General features: G+C 46.5%; 1 protein-coding gene across 2 annotated transcripts; it reads right to left on the reverse strand.

Moving 5' to 3' along the window:
* Positions 1-2,314: 2,314 nt before the first annotated feature.
* On the reverse strand, positions 2,315-16,899 carry LOC139751017 (protein O-linked-mannose beta-1,2-N-acetylglucosaminyltransferase 1-like). 2 transcript variants are annotated; one of them, XM_071666091.1, is made up of 16 exons: positions 15,947-16,897; positions 15,517-15,610; positions 12,610-12,950; positions 12,283-12,480; positions 11,638-11,729; positions 11,340-11,473; positions 9,343-9,482; positions 8,882-8,967; positions 8,338-8,461; positions 7,764-7,915; positions 6,709-6,907; positions 6,166-6,356; positions 5,055-5,166; positions 4,666-4,737; positions 4,241-4,350; positions 2,316-3,851 (listed from the first exon to the last, which is right to left on the reverse strand). In XM_071666091.1, the coding sequence occupies exons 1-16, from the start codon at positions 15,950-15,952 to the stop codon at positions 3,734-3,736; spliced, it is 2,169 nt and encodes a 722-aa protein (XP_071522192.1). In that variant the 5' UTR covers positions 15,953-16,897; the 3' UTR covers positions 2,316-3,733. The 2 variants fall into 2 exon arrangements, with proteins under 2 accessions (XP_071522193.1, XP_071522192.1); XM_071666092.1 differs by lacking the exon at positions 4,241-4,350 and having other exon boundaries at positions 2,315-3,851; positions 15,947-16,899.
* Between the last annotated feature and the right edge of the window lie 8,148 nt (positions 16,900-25,047).

Here is a 25,047-nt window from a genome sequence, read left to right on the forward strand (position 1 = left end):
TTTTTTTTTTTTTTTTTTTTTTTTTTTTTTTTTTTTTTTTTTTTTTTTTTTTTTTTTTTTTTTTTTTTTTTTTTTTTTTTTTTTTTTTTTTTTTTTTTTTTTTTTTTTTTTTTTTTTTTTTTTTTTTTTTTTTTTTTTTTTTTTTTTTTTTTTTTTTTTTTTTTTTTTTTTTTTTTTTTTTTTTTTTTTTTTTTTTTTTTTTTTTTTTTTTTTTTTTTTTTTTTTTTTTTTTTTTTTTTTTTTTTTTTTTTTTTTTTTTTTTTTTTTTTTTTTTTTTTTTTTTTTTTTTTTTTTTTTTTTTTTTTTTTTTTTTTTTTTTTTTTTTTTTTTTTTTTTTTTTTTTTTTAGGGGTAGGGTTATTGGGTTAAACGGGAGTTGGGGGTTGGGTTTTCCCGGATGATGGGGGGGAAAAAGGGTTTTGGGTGGGGGGAATGGGGAAAAGGGGGGGTGGATTGGGTTTTGGGTGTTGGGGTGAAAAAGGGTTTTCCCCCGGGTTTTGGGGGATTAAGGGGTTAATTCAAAATTTTGGGGGAATGGGGAATTCAGGGGATGGGGGGAAAAAGGGCAGGGTTTTTAGGGGGTATGGGGGTTTTTACAGGGGTTTTGGGGGATAAAAAGGGGTTTTTACAGGAGTATGGGGGATAAAGGGTTTTTTTACAGGATGTATGGGGGTAAAGGGGGATTACAGGGTTATGGGGTGAATTAAGGGTTATTACAGGGGAAAAAGGGGGGATATAAAGGGGTTTTTACGGATGTATGGGGGGATATAAGGGTTATTAAAGGGTTATTGGGGGATATAAGGGTTTTTACGGATGTATGGGGTGATATAAAGGGGTTTTTAAGGATGTATGGGGTGATATAAGGGTTATTACAGGATGTATGGGGTGATATAAGGGTTATTACAGGATGTATGGGGTGATATAAGGGTTATTACAGGATGTATGGGGTGATATAAGGGTTATTACAGGATGTATGGGGTTTATATAAGGGTTTTTTACAGGATTTGGGGGATTTAAGGGTTATTACAGGGGTTTTGGGGGATATAAGGGTTAATTCAGGATGTTGGGGTGATTAAAAAGGGGTTTTTAAAAATTATGGGGTGATAAAGGGTTTTCAGGAAATTTGGGGATTTGGGAAAAAAAAAAAAGGGAAAAAAAAAATTAAAAAAAAAAAAAAATTTTAAAAAAAATTTTTAAAAAAAAAAAAAAAAAAAATTTTTTTTAAAAACAAAATTTTTTTAAAATTTTTTGGGGGGAAAAAAATTTTTAAGGGTTTTTTGGGGGGGTTATTTTTTTTTTTTAAAAAATTTTTTTAAAAAGGGGGGGGCCCTTTTTGGGGGGTTTAAAAAAAAGGGGGTTTTAATAATTTTGGGGTTTTGGGGGGTAAAAAGGGGGGAAAGGGGGGGGGGAAAAATTTTTTTTTTAATTTTAAAATTTTTTTTTTAAAAAAATTTTTTTTTTGGGGGGGGGAAAAAAGGGGGGAAAAGGGGGTTAAAAAGGGGGGGGGAAAAAAGGGGGGGAAAAGGGGGGGGGGGGGAAAAGGGGGGGGGAAAAGGGGGGTTTTAAAAAAAAGGGGGGGAAAAAAAAAGGGGGGGGGGGAAAAGGGTTTTTTTTTTTTTTTTCCCCCCGGGGGGGTTAAAAATTTTTTTTTTAAAAAAGGGGGTTTTTTTGGGGGGGAAAAGGGGGTTTTTCAAAATTTGGGTAAATTGGGGTTTTAGGGGGGTTTTTTTTTTGGGGGGGAAAAAAGGGAATTTGGGGGGTTTAAAAAATTTTTGGGGGGGGCCCCCCTTTTTCCCCCCCCCCCCCCGGGGGGCCCCCCCCCCCCAACCCCCCCCCCCTTTTTTTTCCCTTCCCCCCCCCCCCCCCCCCCCCCCCCCCCCCCCCCCCCCCCCCCCCCCCCCCCCCCCCCCCCCCCCCCCCCCCCCCCCCCCCCCATTTTTAAAAAAGGGGGGGGGGGGGGGGGGGGGGCCCCCCCCCCCCCGGGCCTTTCCCAAAAAATTTTTTAATTGGGGCCCCCCCCCCCCCCCCCCCCACGAAAGTAACTCTTTTTTGGGCCCATTCACGGGCATGTGTTTTTTTTTTTTTTTGGGGGAAAAAAAAAATTTTAAAAAAACTCGTTTCCCTTGGGGTTTTTTTTAAAATTTTATGGGTTTTAAAAAAAAAATTTTTTATATAAACGTGTGTGTTTTTTTTTTTCCCCTTCCCCAAAAGTCGACCTTAAGGAATCCTACGAACCATAATGAACAGACGGGAAGATGAGACAGGAGGTTCATCAGACAGACCAAAGTCTACTACAGACGGAGGTCAAGATAATGATACAGGTTCAATAAAGAGGCATACCTAGATATATTTACGGGCGTTGATACGTTCAAAGTGCCCGGGGTTGTCATCTGCATGAGTCCACGTGAGGCAATTTACGACAGCAGGTTTTTTATTATTATAAGCCAAACGATGGTTCATCTAATCAAAGCTAAAATATTTTGCTTTTTAATTATAGTTTTTTTTATATTTTATTCCACTACGGAGACGGAAGGTCAAGCGTGAATGTATATCACGAATTCATTGACTTTTTTTTTTCCTTCCGTCTCGAACGCACACGAGAGCTCCCTTCGTCAGCCAGAATGTAAACACTTGTTTGACGAAGCAAGGGAGAGACTCTGTTGTCTTTTTACCTCCTGTTCTGACGATCTAGAAACCCTTTTCGTTGTGTCGGGATAAACATAGAAAAAGGATTTTAAAAGTGATTTATTATTGTTGATAAAGAAGGAAAATAAATGAGGAGGAGAATCAGGTTTTACAATATATTCTATCCAAACATCACTCACACATCCACTCGCTCATTCTCCTCACCCCACCTCCGAAACAGTGTGGTATTACCAGGTATGTGGCCATGTGGTATTGCTACGTTATCATGTTTTATACGAGGTGTGTGGCCATGTGATATTGTTACGCTATCATGTTTTATACGAGGTATGTGGCCATGTGATATGGTTACGTTATCATGTATTACGAGGTATGTGGCCATATGGCATTATTACTAGGCATATGGCCATGTGGTATTTCTATGTTATCATGTGGTGTTACGAGGTATGTGGCCATGTGGTATTGCTACATTATGTTGTATTTCTAGGTATGTGGCCATGTGGTATTACTACGTATAGGGCCATGTGGTATTTCTATGTTATAATGTGGTGTTACGAGGTATGTGGCCATGTGGTATTGCTACGTTATCATATATTACGAGGTATATGGCCGTGTGGTATTATTACTAGGTATATGGCCATGTGGTATTTCTATTTTATCTTGTGGTGTTACGAGGTATGTGGCCATGTGATACTACTATGTTATCATGTGGTATTACGAGGTATGTGTCTATGTGGTATTACTAGGTATATGGCCATGTGGTATTGCTACGTTATCATGTTGTATTTCTAGGTATGTGGCCGTGTGGTATTATTAGGTATATGGTCATGTGGTATTACTATGCTATCATGTGGTATTACGAGGTATGTGGCCATGTGGTATTGCTATGGTATCATGTTGTATTACTAGGTACGTGCCCTGGTATTACTAGGTACTAGTAGGTGGTTGTCAGTGGTAGGTGAGTTGTCATTGGTGTGTGTTGGTGGTAAGTGGGATATCAGGGGTCAGTGAGTTTCAGTGGTAGGTGAACGTAAATAGTAAGTGGGTCTTGTTGGTTAGCTGGGGTATCAGCAGTAGGTGGCTGTCCATGACTAGGTGGTGGCAGTGGTGGTGGTGGTGGTGTTGGCAGGCAAGTACACAGGGGGATGACTTCCTCCATCCTGCGGATTGTAGCGCATCAGGACCACCAAACCCTCGGGCTTGTACACTCTTGAAGACGTTTAGGGAGAAAGAAAGAAAGAGACGACACATTCAGGTGATGATCCATGGCGAACTCCTGTGTTTATAACCGTATGTCAACCTGGGGTTGGTGTTGTTAATTATCATGACTACGAGAGGATACAGACATGGTAGAGATTTTGGTTATACCACTCTCTCTCTCTCTCTCTCTCTCCCTCTCTCTCTCTCTCTCTCTCTCTCTCTCTCTCTCTCTCTCTCTCTCTCTCTCTCTCTCACCCCTACCCCTCGTTCCATGCTCCCTACCCACCCTTATGCTCCCTTTTTACCCACACACTCCTTTCCCTCTCCCTTTCCCTCTCCTCATCTTCCCTCCCTCTCTCTCTCTCTCTCTCCCTGTGGTACAGACGAAGGGGACTCACGAGAAGGGGGAGGTCGGCCAGGCCACCAGCAGGAGCGGGGTGCCGCCCCACCTCAGCCTCCACACCAGCTTGTGGTGTCCGCGCACGTCCAGGTTCCACAGCCTCAGACACTGTGGGCACAGACGCACACACACACACAACACCATTAGTAACACACAGTGGAAATACGTGTATGTGATGGATGGAAATACGTGTATGTGACTAGCGAGTGGTTATATCGTCTTATAACACACTTAGTGAGTATCTAGACGTACTTATTTTGTAAGTACCGAGTGAGTACATGGATTGACTCACTAGTAAGTACAATGTGTAAGTGGATGAAATACCTCATATATGATTGGTGATGGACGAATCGAGTTATATGCGCAGTAAGTAAATCAGATGGACTTGCTCGCGCAGTGAGGGAGATAAACAGTTGTACTTACCGATAAGACGCCTAAGACAGTGTAGTCGTCCACCATCTCATTCATCTTGATCCACAGTATGTGATGAGTGGTCTGTGGGGGTCAGAGAGGGAGAGAGTGAGTGGTTTGTAGGGGAAGAGATGGATGGTGAGGGTTTGTGGGACTCAGAGATGGATAGTGAGGGTTTGTGGGACTCAGAGATGGATAGTGAGGGTTTGTGAGACTCGGAGATGGATAGTGAGGGTCTATGACACTCAGAGATGGATAGTGAGGGTCTCTGTGACTTAGACATGGATAGGTGACTGAGGCTGGAGATGAATAGAAGGAACTTGATATTTATCTTTGGATATCGTGAGCAATTCTTCTCATCAAGATCTGTCATGTTCTACCAAGTGTCTGTGAGGACGTACGGAGTTGCGAGGTAGGAAGTCACTACTGCAGGGGTTGACGTCGCTGCCGTTCAGGTGCTTCCCGCCCTCCAGCAGCTCCTGCAGAAGGGCGTCGTATGTCTCGGGGCCAAGCCTGGAGGGGTTAGAGGAGAGAGGTAGATGTGTGTGAGTTAACCACGCGGACAAAGAGGACAGTGTCTCTGAGAGAGGTCGTGGTGGACTGAGGAGAATCGAGGTGATGACTGCTAACTCAGGACGCCTGAGACCTCATCTGGGACACTGGTGCCCTCAGAATAACGTTGGCTGAGAGGAATATTCTCAGCGGAAACTTACTCTCAGTTCCGACATCGTCACGATACTAGAAACAAGGAAGAGCGTTTCTGTGGTGACGATAGTGCAAGAATACTTGTTTGTTTTTGCATCATAAGGCAAGAAAGTTGCACTATACGTTCTTTTAGAGTAAGGATATGCATATAAGTATAGTATAGATATAGGTATAGTATAGATATAGGTATACGTATAGGTATACGTTTGGTATAGACACAGGCAAGATAAGGCAGACGAGAGGATGGCTTGTATGTTTCTAGGAGGAAGGGTTGTGAAGGATACGTATCTGTGTATGATGTAGGACAGGCTTGGCTGGCAGATGGTTTAACAGATCAAATGGTTGTAATGAAGAAAACAAGGTTGAGAAGGAATGAAAGTTAGATAGTTGAGTATTGAGATTTGGAAACGTAATTTCTAAGATGAATTGAATGTCGACATGATTGGACTGGGAGAGGAGGAGGAGGGTGAAGTGCTGAGGTAGCTTAAATTGACATTACTGGTAGCAGCCGGGCAGGTGTGTAGCGCTGGGTGTATAGGTTAGAGAGAGAGAGAGAGAGAGAGAGAGAGAGAGAGAGAGAGAGAGAGAGAGAGAGAGAGAGAGAGTTTAGAAGGTGAAGGTGTTGAATATTTTGGCGTCATTCGAAGACTGAATAGTGAGGCTCCACTTGGACACGTCTTGCCCTGAATTTTCTGAGGTGATTCGCCTGTACTGCCCTCTTGCTTGTGAAGACCCTTATACCATCACCTGCATCCACTCACCTGTAGAGGACCATGGGACTGGCACCAGCCACCAGCATCCACTCACCTGTGGAGGTCTCTAAGCCTGACGGCTGAGCGGGTGTTGAAGGACGTGTTGGCATAGTAGGTGGACTGGAAGTAAGCCGTGAGGTGCGCTCCAGTGGTTCCATAGTGGAAGGTCCTGGAAACCTCTGGAACTAGGCATTCCCGACCTCTCTGTTGTGCTGGAAGCCGCATCCACATATCCCAGTCCGTGAACTGTGGGGGAGGGAGGAGATGGTGGAGTGAGTGGTGAGGGAGGGAATGGTGGAGTGGGTGGTGGATCTGTGGCTTACTGTTGGAGGAGGGAAGGAATAGTGGAGTGGGTGGTGGAGCTGTGGCTGACTGTGGGAGGGAGTAAAAGGGGACGATGAGGGTTGAATTGTGGGGTGAATGGTGAACTTGATACCGCGACTGTGGGAGAATGATGGTGTTATGAGAAAGGTGATGGGGCTGTGGGAGGAGAGGTGATGGGGCTGTGGGAGGAGAGGTGATGGGGCTGTGGGAGGAGAACATGAGCATTTCACAGCCAATCGTGTGAACTGACCTGGTTAAGGACTTAACAACACACCTTCTCGTAAGCCGGCCATTTAGGTATGATTTCCTCGTATATTCTCCTGGACAGTAACCACCCTAGGCCAGCCATGGTCTCAGACCTCATGACCAGCGCTGGGTCGCCCCCAGCGCCGGCCTGACCCAAGTCGTTCCAGGCCGAGATGCAGTAGAGTGTATGGTCGCCTTCCAGGAGAGGGGCAGTCTGTGCGAAGAATCTGGAATATATGAAGGAAAAAAGACTGTAAGGTTAGTTTGGTCTAATGAACTAGAAGTAAATAATCTTTAAGGATGCAGAGACTAACTGGAAGATGAAAGAAGAGGATTGAGGTCAAGGAGTTTACATGGATCGAGAGGTGTAGAGGTCTGGAAGTAGCTGGAACATCAGAAGATGGTATAGGGTCTGGAAGTCAGGTTGAAGTACCTGGAACATCAGAAGAAGGTATAGGGTCTGGAAGTCAGGTTGAAGTACCTGGAACATCAGAAGATGGTATAGGGTCTGGAAGCCAGTTTGAAGTACCTGGAACATCAGAAAGTATAGAGTATGGAAATCAGTATGAAATACCTGGAACATCAGAAAGTACCTGGAAATCAGGTTGAAGTATCTGGAACATCAGAAAGTACCTGGAAATCAGGTTGAAGTACCTGGAACATCAGAAAGTACCTGGAAATCAGGTTGAAGTACCTGGAACATTAGAAAGTACCTGGAAATCAGGTTGAAGTACCTGGAACATCAGAAAGTACCTGGAAATCAGGTTGAAGTACCTGGAACATCAGAAAGTACCTGGAAATCAGGTTGAAGTACCTGGAACATCAGAAAGTACCTGGAAATCAGGTTGAAGTACCTGGAACATCAGAAAGTATGAGATCTGGAAATACTGGAATCTACCTTATATTTACCTATTTGTAATCACCTATTTGTACTGTATGGAGAAGCGGGGGAAGGAGATATAACATTCATGGGACCCGACCTCTTCACCACTCTCCTGTCTCCTGTCGGCTGATTTAACTTTGTCTCTTACTCTATAAAGGATCTTACTCGCTGGAGTCTTCCCTCTCGCCGAAGTTCCTCACCTGTAGAAGTCACTGGCGACGTACAGGTCCTCCTCTAGGATGATGACCTCCCTAGCCTTGGGGAAGGCGCTGAAGGCAGACTCCATGACCTTCTTGTAGTGGCGGGTGATGCGCAAGGTCACGTTGTTTCCCCCAGCATCGTGACCTATGAACTGTGAGGTGGGGTGAGAGGTCAGCTGACTGAGGAAGGAAGTCATATGGTTTAAGGGTCACTGACTGAGGAAGGAGGTCATATGGTTGAAGGTCAGCCCTCAGGTGTTGGGATCAGGAGATAAAGAGGTCAGAGGGATGAAGGATGTAAACTAGAAAGGTCAGGTCGTTAAGTGATTGCTGGGTGGGGGGTCACATGAGAGGGAGGTGAAGTGGCTGACCAATAGGGTCAAGCCAGTGAGTGGTTACTTTAAGAGGTCAGACAGGCTAGGGGTCATTGGCAATAAAATCAGCAGTAATCATTAATTACTCGACCTGAGGACAAATTGAACAAAGTTCCAATTTTGACGATAGTTTGAATGACAGTGATTACGACGAGCTCACAAATCCGTCCAATCACAGACGAAGGACGTTCAGTCCTGACCTTCATGCCATAAAGGCTGACCAGTTCTCTGACCTCCCTCAGGCCCTCGTCTGGGTCACCGTCAGCCACCACTAGCGTCAGACGAGGATGACCCCCGGAAACAGAGGTCAGTCGACGGAGGCACCTGCAACGAGGCAGTACGGAACAGTTCCCTGGGTCAAAGGTTAGCGGAAACCAAAGATAATTGATAATTAATGACCTGTTTCATCAAGCATTTGGTAACGGTGAAGGTTGAGTGGCGTATGGATCGCCAGTGAGAGATTTTTGCGAACTGTTGTATATACACACAAAGCTATAATACCAGCCAAAATCAAATTACTGTTTGATATATGAATCTCGTCATTAGAAAAAATGTTTATATATATAAAGATTTGTTAAGTGTTTATGAATTGACTTACACGGCGTGTTGGGGAAAAACAAAAACAAAAGATGGAGGGGCTGGATACTTACTTATACTTACGAGTACTTACTTACGAGGTATTACGAGATACACTGAGGGATGACAGACAGACAGACAGAGAGACAAAAAGACAGACTGACTTACCTATCTAGACAGAGAGGTCGCTGGCTGGCCACCACCACTGTGGGTATATCAACCTCCTCCTCTTCCTCCTCCTCCTCCTCTGCCACCTGCGGTGAACAACAGACTGATGATCCAACCGAGGAACTGAATGAAATTGTTAATATATCCCTTTTCGCTGGTGTCTGGGGTCAAAACAGTATCCCGCAAGCCAATATTATCAGTCACGTACTTATATATATATATATATATATATATATATATATATATATATATATATATATATATATATATATATATATATATATGGGTTTGTGTAGTGTGTCATGTTACTAAAAACATATATTGTAATATATCAGATTTCATAACACATATCATATATATAATTAATACACTTAGCGGTATCAAACAGCTTAATTATCGTAATTATTCAACTTCACAACGAGCATGAACAGTAAGGTCGTAACAGCCTTAAGATGAATGACCTTGTTGTAATGAGATGGTTGTGGGGTCAGGAGACGGGGTCGTTCACACGAACAGAGATCACCGTATCCCTCATACCGCTGGCAGAACTCACGTCTCGCGTGCCACTCCCTCTCCCGAGGCCACGTCTCGCACTCGCTCTCTGCCGACGAGAACGGAAGGCTCAGAGTGTGTCAGGCAAGGGATTAACACACTCTAACCACTAACGCAGGGGCAGTAACACACCCTAGCCACTAACACAGAGGCATTAACACACCCTAGCCACTAACACAGGGGCATTAACACACTCGAACCACTAACACAGGGGCATTAACACACTCGAACCACTAACACAGGGGCATTAACACACTCGAACCACTAACACAGGGGCATTAACACACTCGAACCACTAACACAGGGGCATTAACACACTCGAACCACTAACACAGGGGCATTAACAAACTCGAACCACTAACACAGGTGGCATTAACACACTCGAACCACTAACACAGGGGCATTAACACACTCGAACCACTAACACAGGTGGCATTAACACACTCGAACCACTAACACAGGGGCATTAACACACTCGAACCACTAACACAGGGGCATTAACACACTCGAACCACTAACACAGGGGCATTAACACACTCGAACCACTAACACAGGTGGCATTAACACACTCGAACCACTAACACAGGGGCATTAACACACTCGAACCACTAAAATACTGGACCATCAACACAACCCAACCACTTAACACAGCCGTAATGAAGAGACAGACGAGGAGCAAAGGAGAACGAGTGGAAACTGAAAACAGTTTGTATCTCGTGTCGTCTGCAGTGCAGCACAGTTCTATGGAACACTTATGGCGCTTGTAGCACTGTTCCATGGAACACTTGTGTCGTCTGCTGTGCTACACAGTTCTATGGAACACTCGTGTCGTCTACTGTGCTACACAGTTCTATGGAACACTCGTGTCGTCTGCTGTGCTACACAGTTCTGTGGAACACTCGTGTCGTCTGCTGTGCTACACAGTTACTGGGAAAGACATGAGCTTTGGGTATACTATTTGGGAAATATTAAGTTCCAATGCCAAAACTGGTGTCATTAAGTTATGTGAGTCAATCTAAGTCCCAGGTTAAAGTTATGTGAGTCAATCTAAGTCCCAGGTTAAAGTTATGTGAGTCAATCTAAGTCCCAGGTTAAAGTTATGTGAGTCAATCTAAGTCCCAGGTTAAAGTTATGTGAGCCAATCTAAGTCCCAGGTTAAAGTTATGTGAGTCAATCTAAGTCCCAGGTTAAAGTTATGTCAGTCAATCTAAGTCCCAGGTTAAAGTTATGTGAGCCAATCTAAGTCCCAGGTTAAAGTTATGTGAGTCAATCTAAGTCCCAGGTTAAAGTTATGTCAGTCAATCTAAGTCCCAGGTTAAAGTTATGTCAGTCAATCTAAGTCCCAGGTTGTGCCTTTGTATATGGGTCATAACTTTAGGGAGAATCCTAACCGGAGTTATGGGTCTGAAGGTATTCGGCTGTATGAAGTTTGATGAGTTACCTGGTGGAAACTTCCCAAGTTATAAGCAGGACAAGTTATGGTCGGGTCAAGTTATGACCAGGCTGAGTTATGACCTGGCCAAGTTATGAGCAGGTCAAGTTATGACCAGGCGAAGTTATGACCAGGCCAAGTTATAACCAGGCCAACTTATGACCAGGCCTAGTTATAACATGGACAAGTTATGAGCAGGTCAAGTTATGAGCACTCCAAGTTATAATCAGGTCAAGTTATTCCCCAGGATTAAGGTGAGGGATGATTCCCGACTACATGTGATCACGGACGAAGGACGTATTGACCAATGGACGGACAGTCCCTCAAAATCTCTTGCCACTGCCACGCAGGCGACGGAGGAAGTACATACAAGTTGTACTGGCGATTTGCTTATACTCAACCAGGCTGCTACTCCAGCCATACATCCTCCTCCTCCTTAGTCGAACTCTATGTCTGCTTTCCCCCTTGACTTACCAGGTCGCGAGGAGCGGGGGACCTGGACCTGCAGGCGAACGGGTCCAGCTTGCTTGACGAAGTTGTCTGGGTGGGTAGAGAACACAGCCCCCTCCGCCCATGTTCTTCCACCTTTCGTCCAGATCCATGCCCACCTGGAATACATTCATACCACAAATATCATACCATCATCACTGAGGAACATGATTATCAACACTTAGTTTGTAAAGACGATGAGTAACATCATGACACGACTTTGAGTGACGGAGGAACAGACATACGACCCCGCGTCGTTGGACAGAAGGTGAGGGACGTTCACCTGTCTCCCATGGTCATGTCCTTGGCGGCCAGGGACCCACAAGTCCTAAGGAAGTCCAGGAAGTCCTCCGACACTTGCATGAATCCTTCGTGCTGGGTGGAGAGATAAGATAAGCCTGTCAAGTGACATCTTCGTACGCACACAGGTTCACAGATAAGTCTCACAGCAGATGACGCTGTCGCCCCAACGCCAGTGATATGGAACAGGGAAGAAGAGGAGGTCTTGGAAAGCATTGAAATTTTTAAGGGAGACATTAACAGGATTACTGAAAGGTGTTGAAGAGGCTCTTTTTCCCCAGTGAGACGTTCTCTTAGAGAATCAATTCTTAGATACGTGTGATTAATAAGGTAAACATTCCATTCTAGATAGGTACTGATTGGCAAGAAAAGCTAATGACTGAAGGAATGATGTGAACAAATACCTATCTGCCAAACTGATAGCGTATTCGTCCTTAAAAAAAATCTATTCCTGTATAGAATTAGATTCTAAGCTCTAGATTACGTATAGAAAAAAGGACTGATAATCAGATATAGTTCACTTATCGTAGTAAGCCACAGGTATGTAATATATGCGTCCATCTTGATCTTACAAGAGGAAATCTATATTTTTTTCCCCCGCTTCTGAGTATGACTCGTTGCTACCTACCATAGCAGCTAGGATGACTATCCTCCCGGGTTGAACGCCCAGCAACACCCTCCATAGGTCGTCCTCGCCAGACACCTCGAAGGTCCTGTGTCTAGAGGAGTGCATGAGGTCGGCGGTGGCCTGGTGGAGCACCGTCAGGTACAAGCCGCCCTTCCTCATGTGCCTCACGTCAGACAGAGCCATCGTCTCTCGCACCACCTGCGACATGGGTAGAGATCGACGTCAGCTCTCTCTCTCTCTCTCTCTCTCTCTCTCTCTCTCTCTCTCTCTCTCTCTCTCTCTCTCTCTCAGAGGTCATGCTATTCTCCGTACAGTGGGACAGATTACCTTCCTTCCATCGGCTGTGATCAGCAGACTCCATTTGCCAACAGTGACCTCGATACGAATGTCCTGTGGAGCCAATTTTCCAAACACTTCATCCAGTTCCTCTTCGTCTGACGCATCGGCCCCTCTCCGTCGACCCTCCTCAAGCGCATCTCTCGTCGATGGTCTTTCCTCCGCGTCACCAACACCGACCCCCGTCGCTATGACCGGGTCTTGAGCATCTTCTTCCCGCCTTGTCATATACCATAAACCGCCGTTTTCTGTTGCAGCCAATGAGACGTGGGGGTCATCATCTTTGGGGTCATACGCATGCGCTTTGCTGCCCGCCAGCTTCGTAATGTCGTCTGTTGAAATTATAAAGAGAGCATATAGGACGTTGTATAATATCTATATCTATGTCTGTATTTAGATTCTGTATCTAATATTCATCAATACCTATTAAATAGGTGGGTGTGGAGTGGGAGGGGGACTTGAACATTGTTTAACCATATCGCTATCCCTTCCCACCTCTCCAGTGGAGAACATAGCTCGCAAAGACTGATAAAGATACGTTGATATATTTCATCTTTAACAATTGTACTTAATTTCCTATTAACCCCCATTTTTGTCTCTCAAATGATTATGATGTGATAGATATTGACAGATACAAAACTGGTCTTTGACTGTCATTGCCTGGGGTAGACATCTGAACTCGAAATATCATTGTAGCTTAACTCACGCACTTGACCACCTCATTAGACATGAGTTCACTTCCCGAACGAGCTAGTTGACTTCATGACCTCACTTGACACGCCTGTTGACCTCATGACCTCACTAAACACACGCATGTAGACTAAGATTAATACGTCACACCTGTAGACCTACAAAGTAACGCAGGTAAAAGGACTTCGTGACTTCCTAAACCTGTAACGGAGTGAATAACTCTACGTACGTAATAAGGACTCAGGTCACGTTATAACCCGGTCGTTACGAGTGGTCGAATCCGCCAGGATTTCCCGCGCTTGTGACGTAACGCGGCGCTCTCTGTCAGGCCCCGTGGGAGGATCCGAAGCTTCGGACTTGTTACTGTGTTTTGTTATATTACTATATCATGTTAAGTTTTCATGTTATCCTTATCATTACATTATCAAATTGTACTTTTGTACGTCTTATAGTACTGGAATTCCTGTAGAGTAGTTCAGTATTAGTGTAAAGTTTGGAAGAATAGCATTGGTTCCGAAGCGACTCTGGTTCGACTTTGCTGTGTCGAACAAGAAGGGATTTTGGTGGTAGTCTGAACCCTGAAGCCCAGGCAGTGTGCAGCGGACCAGCTCCTAGCTAAGTTGTTTATATTTGTAATTCTGATATATATATATATATATATATATATATATATATATATATATATATATATATATATATATATATATATATATATATATATATAGAACGTGTTACATCGAGTATAGGCATATATTTACACCAACGAAGCTGTGTTACGAACATTGCTGTCAACGGTTTGTGCGAAAGCTTGTAACATTGTTCGTAACGAAGTTGAAAGTGAATCCAGACCAACGTAACAACGCTTTGGTAACGCTGTGGACAACGCTGTTAATAGCTGTAGTGATTTTACGGTCCACACCAGTGGTGGTAACGACCAGTGTTACGAACGATAAGATCGTCAGTGGATGACATTTGCGTTATCAATATTATCCCTAGTTATGATCGTGAATGCGTTACTGCATTGCTGATAATACCGCAGCTCACACACGTTACCAGTGATAACAATGCTCCTAACATTCGTTACCACTGATAACAACGCTCCTAACACTCGTTCCCACTGGTAACAAGGCTCCTCACACTCGTTACCACTGATAACAACGTAGTTAACACTCGTTCCTACTGATAACAACGTAGCTAACACACGTTACCACTGATAATAACGCTCCTAACATTCGTTACAACTGGTAACAACACACGTTACCACCAACACTTGTTCCCGTTGGATCCACAAAGTCGTAACACGACTATCAACAGGGTCGTTCTGTATGGGGAAATAACGATGCCATTAAATTGTTACACACACACACACACACACACACACACACACACACACACACTGCTAATTATAACAAGCTATTATCTTCTAGTCCCGATCCTAAAAGGCTTCACAACGTCTCCTATTTCATATGATAATTGGCTAATTGGTTATCGTAAACACAAAATATTTGAATTGGTTTAATCTACTCCGATAAGGTAATCTTTTACAGTAAACTTTTGACAATAGTTTAGATTACTTGATATTTTTTTCATTGGGGTTTGTTTAGATTGCTCTCTTTGGCCAATCTTTAGGGGGTTGTAAACACCTGAAAGTTTACCTTGTAAACACCTGTATACTCACTGATTCAGTATTCAGTAAACCTGTTGGTTGATCGACTCGCAACGAAGACGTGTGATTCATTAAGAGTTTACTTAAGAAACTTGAAAGTTTACCATTTAAACTCTCGAACTCGAGAGATGCACATACTCTCTTAGCTTGTTAAGTTTACATGTAAACTCCCTAATTCCACTCACGTGCAGACTTCCTCATTCCCTAAATACAGTTGTAAACTCGATTAACTCCCTCATCCCATTGCAAAACTAATTTGTTAGTTTACCCAACACTCGGGCAGACTAAAGCCACTTGGTTTACCCTACAGACACATCAGTTTACTTAGTACACCTGTACAAACTAATAAGTCAGTACACCAGTTTCCTTAGAACACCTGTTGACTTAAAGTAAACACCTGTAAACCCCTTGGAGCAAGATTTAACATATGTTAAAAGTTACCACCCCAGTAGAGCAAGAATAACATATGTTAAAAGTTACCAACCCAAACCTACGTTTCCAAACCCTTATCTGTCATATGACACTCGAGTCACAAGACTTACCTGGCATGAACAGATGGCTATACTTGTAGAGCAGTAGGGTCAAAATCACAAAGTAAAAGAAGGCGACGGCGACCGTCGCCGTTGCCCATACTTTCTGCACGGACAGGAGATAAAGAAAATGGGAGGAGGCATGAGTAGACATTGTTGTTATTCATATATTTCAAGATAAAAGATAGTATTTTGGGAGTGAATAATGAGAGGTAGTTTGGGGGTTGTCCTTAACCCCTCTATAGTAGAGGTTTATAGTCCTATTTAAAAAATATATCACTCTATAGCTTCTAATTGTGGCCCTAGTTAGGAATATAACCTCATATGATAACAATTATGATCCATGATACGAAAATTGTACTAAAATGACCATTTCTCAACCTTTCCCTCCATCTCAAACATAGATTGGATTAAAGTAAACGATGAACAAGAATGAACATACCTTCATATCAATTCACTTTTGGATCTAATGTGTTGAATTAGAATGTTTTTTTTTTTCGTAATGGATTAAGAATCATAACTGTTCTTCACATCAGTCGTCACTCGCGAAACCATTATCCTGGTCCAAATCTTCCTTAAAAATCAGTTTTCAGTCGCGAAGGAAACGAAATGCATTTCTCTCATTATTCACTTGTTATAGAGCTGAGCAATCACTGTTTTTTTTTCACTGTTTCACTTCATGTGCATTTTGTTTACTGGCCTCTAGCTAGATCACTGTCCTGAACATTACAGATCCAACATCCTGACTGACCGAGTTGCCCTCGAGCAATGGGATTGCTTACGTGGTACGTTTTCTCTAATGCGATAATTGAAGTCTAAGAAAACGAGGCAGGAGGAGATAGTTGGGTAACTTTGTTATATTGGCTTCCTAGCTATTTTTCACGTAAAGGAGATAAGTTCACATTTAATTCGTGGTCTTCATTCGTAGGGAATACTATAGACGCTGTGACTTTAATTCGTCAACCCTCTCTGTCTCTTTCTGTCTGTCTGTGGCAATATTTTTGGGGTTTTCTGTAGGTTATGAAAAACGGGTGTTCGTTAAGTTTTAGTCTATTTTTTTTTTTTCTTTACGCAAGTCGAGGAATTTTATATTTTTGTATGACTCACTTGGAGCTTAGTGGCCGGCCATCCTTACTCACGGAGTTTAGAGACTTGTTGATCAGAAGTCTTGGTGTTGAAGACCATAAGGTCAATGGTTTAACTATATCGACGAAAAATATTTAGAACATTATTCACGTCATTTCCCCCTGTGACATAGAGAGAACAGGAACTTTATATTTTGATTTTGACCTGATCCTTCCCTCAAGGCTTTTGACCTGATCCTTCCCTCAAGGTTTTTGACCTGGTCCTTCCTCGAGGCTTTTGACCTGGTCCTTCCTCGAGGTTTTTGACCTGATCCATCCTCAAGGCTTTTGACCTGATCCTTTCCCGAAGGCTTTTGACCTGATACTTCCTCGAGGCTTTTGACCTGGTCCTTCCTCGAGGCTTTTGACCTGGTCCTTCCTCGAGGCTTTTGACCTGGTCCTTCCTCGAGGCTTTTGACCTGGTCCTTCCTCGAGGCTTTTGACCTGGTCCTTCCTCGAGGCTTTTGACCTGGTCCTTCCTCGAGGCTTTTGACCTGGTCCTTCCTCGAGGCTTTTGACCTGGTCCTTCCTCGAGGCTTTTGACCTGGTCCTTCCTCGAGGCTTTTGACCTGGTCCTTCCTCGAGGCTTTTGACCTGGTCCTTCCTCGAGGCTTTTGACCTGGTCCTTCCTCGAGGCTTTTGACCTGGTCCTTCCTCGAGGCTTTTGACCTGGTCCTTCCTCGAGGCTTTTGACCTGGTCCTTCCTCGAGGCTTTTGACCTGGTCCTTCCTCGAGGCTTTTGACCTGGTCCTTCCTCGAGGCTTTTGACCTGGTCCTTCCTCGAGGCTTTTGACCTGGTCCTTCCTCGAGGCTTTTGACCTGGTCCTTCCTCGAGGCTTTTGACCTGGTCCTTCCTCGAGGCTTTTGACCTGGTCCTTCCTCGAGGCTTTTGACCTGGTCCTTCCTCGAGGCTTTTGACCTGGTCCTTCCTCGAGGCTTTTGACCTGGTCCTTCCTCGAGGCTTTTGACCTGGTCCTTCCTCGAGGCTTTTGACCTGGTCCTTCCTCGAGGCTTTTGACCTGGTCCTTCCTCGAGGCTTTTGACCTGGTCCTTCCTCGAGGCTTTTGACCTGGTCCTTCCTCGAGGCTTTTGACCTGGTCCTTCCTCGAGGCTTTTGACCTGGTCCTTCCTCGAGGCTTTTGACCTGGTCCTTCCTCGAGGCTTTTGACCTGGTCCTTCCTCGAGGCTTTTGACCTGGTCCTTCCTCGAGGCTTTTGACCTGGTCCTTCCTCGAGGCTTTTGACCTGGTCCTTCCTCGAGGCTTTTGACCTGGTCCTTCCTCGAGGCTTTTGACCTGGTCCTTCCTCGAGGCTTTTGACCTGGTCCTTCCTCGAGGCTTTTGACCTGGTCCTTCCTCGAGGCTTTTGACCTGGTCCTTCCTCGAGGCTTTTGACCTGGTCCTTCCTCGAGGCTTTTGACCTGGTCCTTCCTCGAGGCTTTTGACCTGGTCCTTCCTCGAGGCTTTTGACCTGGTCCTTCCTCGAGGCTTTTGACCTGGTCCTTCCTCGAGGCTTTTGACCTGGTCCTTCCTCGAGGCTTTTGACCTGGTCCTTCCTCGAGGCTTTTGACCTGGTCCTTCCTCGAGGCTTTTGACCTGGTCCTTCCTCGAGGCTTTTGACCTGGTCCTTCCTCGAGGCTTTTGACCTGGTCCTTCCTCGAGGCTTTTGACCTGGTCCTTCCTCGAGGCTTTTGACCTGGTCCTTCCTCGAGGCTTTTGACCTGGTCCTTCCTCGAGGCTTTTGACCTGGTCCTTCCTCGAGGCTTTTGACCTGGTCCTTCCTCGAGGCTTTTGACCTGGTCCTTCCTCGAGGCTTTTGACCTGGTCCTTCCTCGAGGCTTTTGACCTGGTCCTTCCTCGAGGCTTTTGACCTGGTCCTTCCTCGAGGCTTTTGACCTGGTCCTTCCTCGAGGCTTTTGACCTGGTCCTTCCTCGAGGCTTTTGACCTGGTCCTTCCTCGAGGCTTTTGACCTGGTCCTTCCTCGAGGCTTTTGACCTGGTCCTTCCTCGAGGCTTTTGACCTGGTCCTTCCTCGAGGCTTTTGACCTGGTCCTTCCTCGAGGCTTTTGACCTGGTCCTTCCTCGAGGCTTTTGACCTGGTCCTTCCTCGAGGCTTTTGACCTGGTCCTTCCTCGAGGCTTTTGACCTGGTCCTTCCTCGAGGCTTTTGACCTGGTCCTTCCTCGAGGCTTTTGACCTGGTCCTTCCTCGAGGCTTTTGACCTGGTCCTTCCTCGAGGCTTTTGACCTGGTCCTTCCTCGAGGCTTTTGACCTGGTCCTTCCTCGAGGCTTTTGACCTGGTCCTTCCTCGAGGCTTTTGACCTGGTCCTTCCTCGAGGCTTTTGACCTGGTCCTTCCTCGAGGCTTTTGACCTGGTCCTTCCTCGAGGCTTTTGACCTGGTCCTTCCTCGAGGCTTTTGACCTGGTCCTTCCTCGAGGCTTTTGACCTGGTCCTTCCTCGAGGCTTTTGACCTGGTCCTTCCTCGAGGCTTTTGACCTGGTCCTTCCTCGAGGCTTTTGACCTGGTCCTTCCTCGAGGCTTTTGACCTGGTCCTTCCTCGAGGCTTTTGACCTGGTCCTTCCTCGAGGCTTTTGACCTGGTCCTTCCTCGAGGCTTTTGACCTGGTCCTTCCTCGAGGCTTTTGACCTGGTCCTTCCTCGAGGCTTTTGACCTGGTCCTTCCTCGAGGCTTTTGACCTGGTCCTTCCTCGAGGCTTTTGACCTGGTCCTTCCTCGAGGCTTTTGACCTGGTCCTTCCTCGAGGCTTTTGACCTGGTCCTTCCTCGAGGCTTTTGACCTGGTCCTTCCTCGAGGCTTTTGACCTGGTCCTTCCTCGAGGCTTTTGACCTGGTCCTTCCTCGAGGCTTTTGACCTGGTCCTTCCTCGAGGCTTTTGACCTGGTCCTTCCTCGAGGCTTTTGACCTGGTCCTTCCTCGAGGCTTTTGACCTGGTCCTTCCTCGAGGCTTTTGACCTGGTCCTTCCTCGAGGCTTTTGACCTGGTCCTTCCTCGAGGCTTTTGACCTGGTCCTTCCTCGAGGCTTTTGACCTGGTCCTTCCTCGAGGCTTTTGACCTGGTCCTTCCTCGAGGCTTTTGACCTGGTCCTTCCTCGAGGCTTTTGACCTGGTCCTTCCTCGAGGCTTTTGACCTGGTCCTTCCTCGAGGCTTTTGACCTGGTCCTTCCTCGAGGCTTTTGACCTGGTCCTTCCTCGAGGCTTTTGACCTGGTCCTTCCTCGAGGCTTTTGACCTGGTCCTTCCTCGAGGCTTTTGACCTGGTCCTTCCTCGAGGCTTTTGACCTGGTCCTTCCTCGAGGCTTTTGACCTGGTCCTTCCTCGAGGCTTTTGACCTGGTCCTTCCTCGAGGCTTTTGACCTGGTCCTTCCTCGAGGCTTTTGACCTGGTCCTTCCTCGAGGCTTTTGACCTGGTCCTTCCTCGAGGCTTTTGACCTGGTCCTTCCTCGAGGCTTTTGACCTGGTCCTTCCTCGAGGCTTTTGACCTGGTCCTTCCTCGAGGCTTTTGACCTGGTCCTTCCTCGAGGCTTTTGACCTGGTCCTTCCTCGAGGCTTTTGACCTGGTCCTTCCTCGAGGCTTTTGACCTGGTCCTTCCTCGAGGCTTTTGACCTGGTCCTTCCTCGAGGCTTTTGACCTGGTCCTTCCTCGAGGCTTTTGACCTGGTCCTTCCTCGAGGCTTTTGACCTGGTCCTTCCTCGAGGCTTTTGACCTGGTCCTTCCTCGAGGCTTTTGACCTGGTCCTTCCTCGAGGCTTTTGACCTGGTCCTTCCTCGAGGCTTTTGACCTGGTCCTTCCTCGAGGCTTTTGACCTGGTCCTTCCTCGAGGCTTTTGACCTGGTCCTTCCTCGAGGCTTTTGACCTGGTCCTTCCTCGAGGCTTTTGACCTGGTCCTTCCTCGAGGCTTTTGACCTGGTCCTTCCTCGAGGCTTTTGACCTGGTCCTTCCTCGAGGCTTTTGACCTGGTCCTTCCTCGAGGCTTTTGACCTGGTCCTTCCTCGAGGCTTTTGACCTGGTCCTTCCTCGAGGCTTTTGACCTGGTCCTTCCTCGAGGCTTTTGACCTGGTCCTTCCTCGAGGCTTTTGACCTGGTCCTTCCTCGAGGCTTTTGACCTGGTCCTTCCTCGAGGCTTTTGACCTGGTCCTTCCTCGAGGCTTTTGACCTGGTCCTTCCTCGAGGCTTTTGACCTGGTCCTTCCTCGAGGCTTTTGACCTGGTCCTTCCTCGAGGCTTTTGACCTGGTCCTTCCTCGAGGCTTTTGACCTGGTCCTTCCTCGAGGCTTTTGACCTGGTCCTTCCTCGAGGCTTTTGACCTGGTCCTTCCTCGAGGCTTTTGACCTGGTCCTTCCTCGAGGCTTTTGACCTGGTCCTTCCTCGAGGCTTTTGACCTGGTCCTTCCTCGAGGCTTTTGACCTGGTCCTTCCTCGAGGCTTTTGACCTGGTCCTTCCTCGAGGCTTTTGACCTGGTCCTTCCTCGAGGCTTTTGACCTGGTCCTTCCTCGAGGCTTTTGACCTGGTCCTTCCTCGAGGCTTTTGACCTGGTCCTTCCTCGAGGCTTTTGACCTGGTCCTTCCTCGAGGCTTTTGACCTGGTCCTTCCTCGAGGCTTTTGACCTGGTCCTTCCTCGAGGCTTTTGACCTGGTCCTTCCTCGAGGCTTTTGACCTGGTCCTTCCTCGAGGCTTTTGACCTGGTCCTTCCTCGAGGCTTTTGACCTGGTCCTTCCTCGAGGCTTTTGACCTGGTCCTTCCTCGAGGCTTTTGACCTGGTCCTTCCTCGAGGCTTTTGACCTGGTCCTTCCTCGAGGCTTTTGACCTGGTCCTTCCTCGAGGCTTTTGACCTGGTCCTTCCTCGAGGCTTTTGACCTGGTCCTTCCTCGAGGCTTTTGACCTGGTCCTTCCTCGAGGCTTTTGACCTGGTCCTTCCTCGAGGCTTTTGACCTGGTCCTTCCTCGAGGCTTTTGACCTGGTCCTTCCTCGAGGCTTTTGACCTGGTCCTTCCTCGAGGCTTTTGACCTGGTCCTTCCTCGAGGCTTTTGACCTGGTCCTTCCTCGAGGCTTTTGACCTGGTCCTTCCTCGAGGCTTTTGACCTGGTCCTTCCTCGAGGCTTTTGACCTGGTCCTTCCTCGAGGCTTTTGACCTGGTCCTTCCTCGAGGCTTTTGACCTGTAAATATAAAAAAACAGTTGTGTAAATGGCTAAGGATAATCTACTCCCTGCCGTATGACAACATTTCCCAGACTATGGCATCGAGGTCTTGTTATTTTTTTTTTCTCTCCCTCATAGAGAACCCAAGACTTGTATGCTTTGATCATTACCGTCGTTGTAATAAATGATCGCTGGAATGCCCGGGACACACACACACACTCGTACCCCTCAAGGCCCACTTCCAAATACGCTGGACCTGCGTCCTTAGGTCTTATTTCATTGGTACACCCGGCAGCCAGCGAAACGAATTAATTATTTCGTTTTAGTGAACGTGACTCTCTCTCTCTCTCTCTCTCTCTCTCTCTCTCTCTCTCTCTCTCTCTCTCTCTCTCTCTCTCTCTCTCTCTCTCTCTCTCTCGTACGGCTGCTTATAGATCATTAGTCTTACTTGGAGCCAACAATGGAGCTGGTTGTAAACAGAGCCTGGCCTGGGATATATAGTTAAGCCTGGTTTGGGATATATAGTTAAACATGACCTCGGATATAGTTAAACCTAGCCTGGGATTTGGTTAGATTGTCCTGGGGTTTGGTTAACCAAACAGTGAGAAACAGTGTAGGCCTATAAACAGTCTCCTGTTGGACGTTGTACAGTCTCCTGTTGGATTTATACAGCCTCCTGTTGGTCACCTGTTCATTGTGGTTAGGAATTAGTCTCTTTTTTTGAGGTCTGTAGAATGTCTGTGTGGGTTTCGATACGATTTTGACGCCGAACTGCAACTTGGGAACGAGGGATCTCCTGTGGCATCGAGGTGACGGTGGCGTGGTGATGCAGTGACTTTATCATCCTGAAGTGTCGGATGAGGAGATGATGATGGCTTAGAGAGAGTCGAGAGGATCAGTGTCGTGATTAGGGTGTGTAAAAACGGACTGGAGAATGATCTTGGACACTCTTTTCTGGACTTTTTCTAGTAGCCACTGACGTGTTTGGAAACAGGAGACCTGGGCTAGGGAAAGACACGGGTGAGTTTGGTGTGTTTGTGTATGGGATGGAACGTCCTTTTGCTTCGCTTTAGAACTCTCCTTTGGGACAGGAAGGTAAACTTAGGTTTTGTAGTAGAACTTGAGAACAGCAGAAATGGTCTGTTTATAGAATAGATTGTATAGCAGGAGGTAAACTTGTTCAAGGATGAGAGGTAAACTCAAAGGGGCAGGTAAACCATGACCCCGACACGTAAACTTCTAGAGTCAGGGTAAACTTGGAAGTCGTGAAGTAAACTTTCAGTTGAACGTCAAATTCTTATGAGGATGTCAGGAAAAGTAAACTTAGAAGTCGGGAAGTAGATGTGGACGATGATGTAAACCAAGGTTCGATGGTAAACCATGGTGGTAGCAACACGGGAGTTAAGTAAAAGTGACCTGATGGTAAACTGACTCGGAACGTAACCATTAAAACAAAATTGTAAACTTAAACGAAAAATAACGAAAGAATTTACATCGTAAGTCAAATAGAAAAAGCATTTCCATAATTCTAAGTAAAAGGTTTAGAACAAGAGGATGATGGCACCGGATCGCAAAGTTCTGAACCGCGAAGCTCCGGATCGCAAAGTTCTGAACCGCGAAGCTCCGGATCGCAAAGCTTTGAACCGCGAAGCTCCGGATCGCAAAGCTTTGAACCGCGAAGCTCCGGATCGCAAAGATTTGAACCGCGAAGCTCCGGATCACAGTGATCTGAAGCACGCAAGTCAAAACTGTGGGTTCATTGTGGCTGTAGGTCGCTCTCTCTCTCTTTCTCCGTGTAGTATAATGATTAATTTAATTTGATACTTTCTATCGCTTATAAAACACATGTTCTAACCGCCCCACTGACCATGGAAGGTAATTAGGGTACCAGATGCCCGCAATTACGGCTGGACGAACCATCTTACTCTGTAGGGGGAGAGGGGGTAAAGAAAAGGAAGGGGTGGAAGGATGGGGGCAGGAGGAAGGGGTAAGGGTGGAGGAGAGGGTGGAGGTTGGAAGGGGTATGATTGAGGAGGTGGAACCCTGAGGTAACTCCGAGTCTGGCTGTCCCTATTTGATGGATCTTAGCGACGCCAATCCGCGCTACCAGAGTCCAGCTTAGGAGAAGACGTCATTATTTCTGCACGATATTACCACCTGGACACCAGAGGACTTGGGCGTGTCTCTCCAGGCCTGCCTCTGTATCCCTCTGAGAACGACGTCACTTCGAGTCCATGATCGCCGGGGGGGACTTCGCTTCACTCGCAACTGAAATCCATAAGTCATCGGCTCTTGTGTTCGCTCGTCGTCACGAACACACCAGTTCGAGCCTCATCCCAGAGCCATAACTCATCGCTTGAGGACCGACCCTCACCCTCTTCCCCGAGGTTGTAGGTATAACAGGCCAGGGCTTCGGTCCACCATCGCCTACTGAAGTACCGGAGGGAGGCGGAAAAAAAAAAAAAAAGAGAGAGGGTGTTTCAAGCGGCTGTATGATCATCGTCGTCCCCCTCTGGCGGCGGCAATAGGCCGCTCAGCCACACTCCCTCGCCCCTTCAAGGTCATGCCTCCCTCCCTGTGTCTGAGAGGGAGAGTGCTGCTATGGACCGGCTGACGTTATCTGGGGCAGCGGTTGCGACGCTCACCTCGATGACCAACACTACCTCCTCCTCCTCCTCCTCCCAAGCCAGCCAGCCAGCAGGGTAGGCAGGATATGGCGGTGTGTAACACCTTCCATGCATGCTAATAGGAGGGCCAGGGGTGGGAACCCGTGAACCTTGGACGGGAGAGAATGCCCCAGCGATGGATTACACAACGCACAAGGCAACCAACGCACACTAGAAGAAAGCAGTGGCAATTATAATCCCAAGATGGCGAGACTTTCACACTGATGAGGTTCTATACGCCGCTAATTTGGCACTCGTTCCCTGTGTGGTAGCGCCATGGACAGCACTTCTCCTTCAGACATGAATGATGTGTGGGTAAGCCAGACGTCTGACGAAACACTGAGACTTTCAACCCTTGGGTGGTGCAAGTCTGCTGCTTCCTGCTCGGATCCCGTCATCCGGCGATATATAACAGCATCTGGCGATATATGACTGTACCTAGCGTCCCTCCAATCAAGTCCTGACTCCTGGCGATATATGACAGCATCTGGCGATATATGACAGCATCTGGCGATATATGACGGCACTTAGCGTCCCTCCAATCAAGTCCTGACTCCTGGCGATATATGACAGCATCTGGCGATATATGACACCGTCTGGCG

This window comes from Panulirus ornatus, chromosome 10 (assembly GCF_036320965.1).
Source record: "Panulirus ornatus isolate Po-2019 chromosome 10, ASM3632096v1, whole genome shotgun sequence".
Lineage (NCBI taxonomy): Eukaryota > Metazoa > Arthropoda > Malacostraca > Decapoda > Palinuridae > Panulirus > Panulirus ornatus.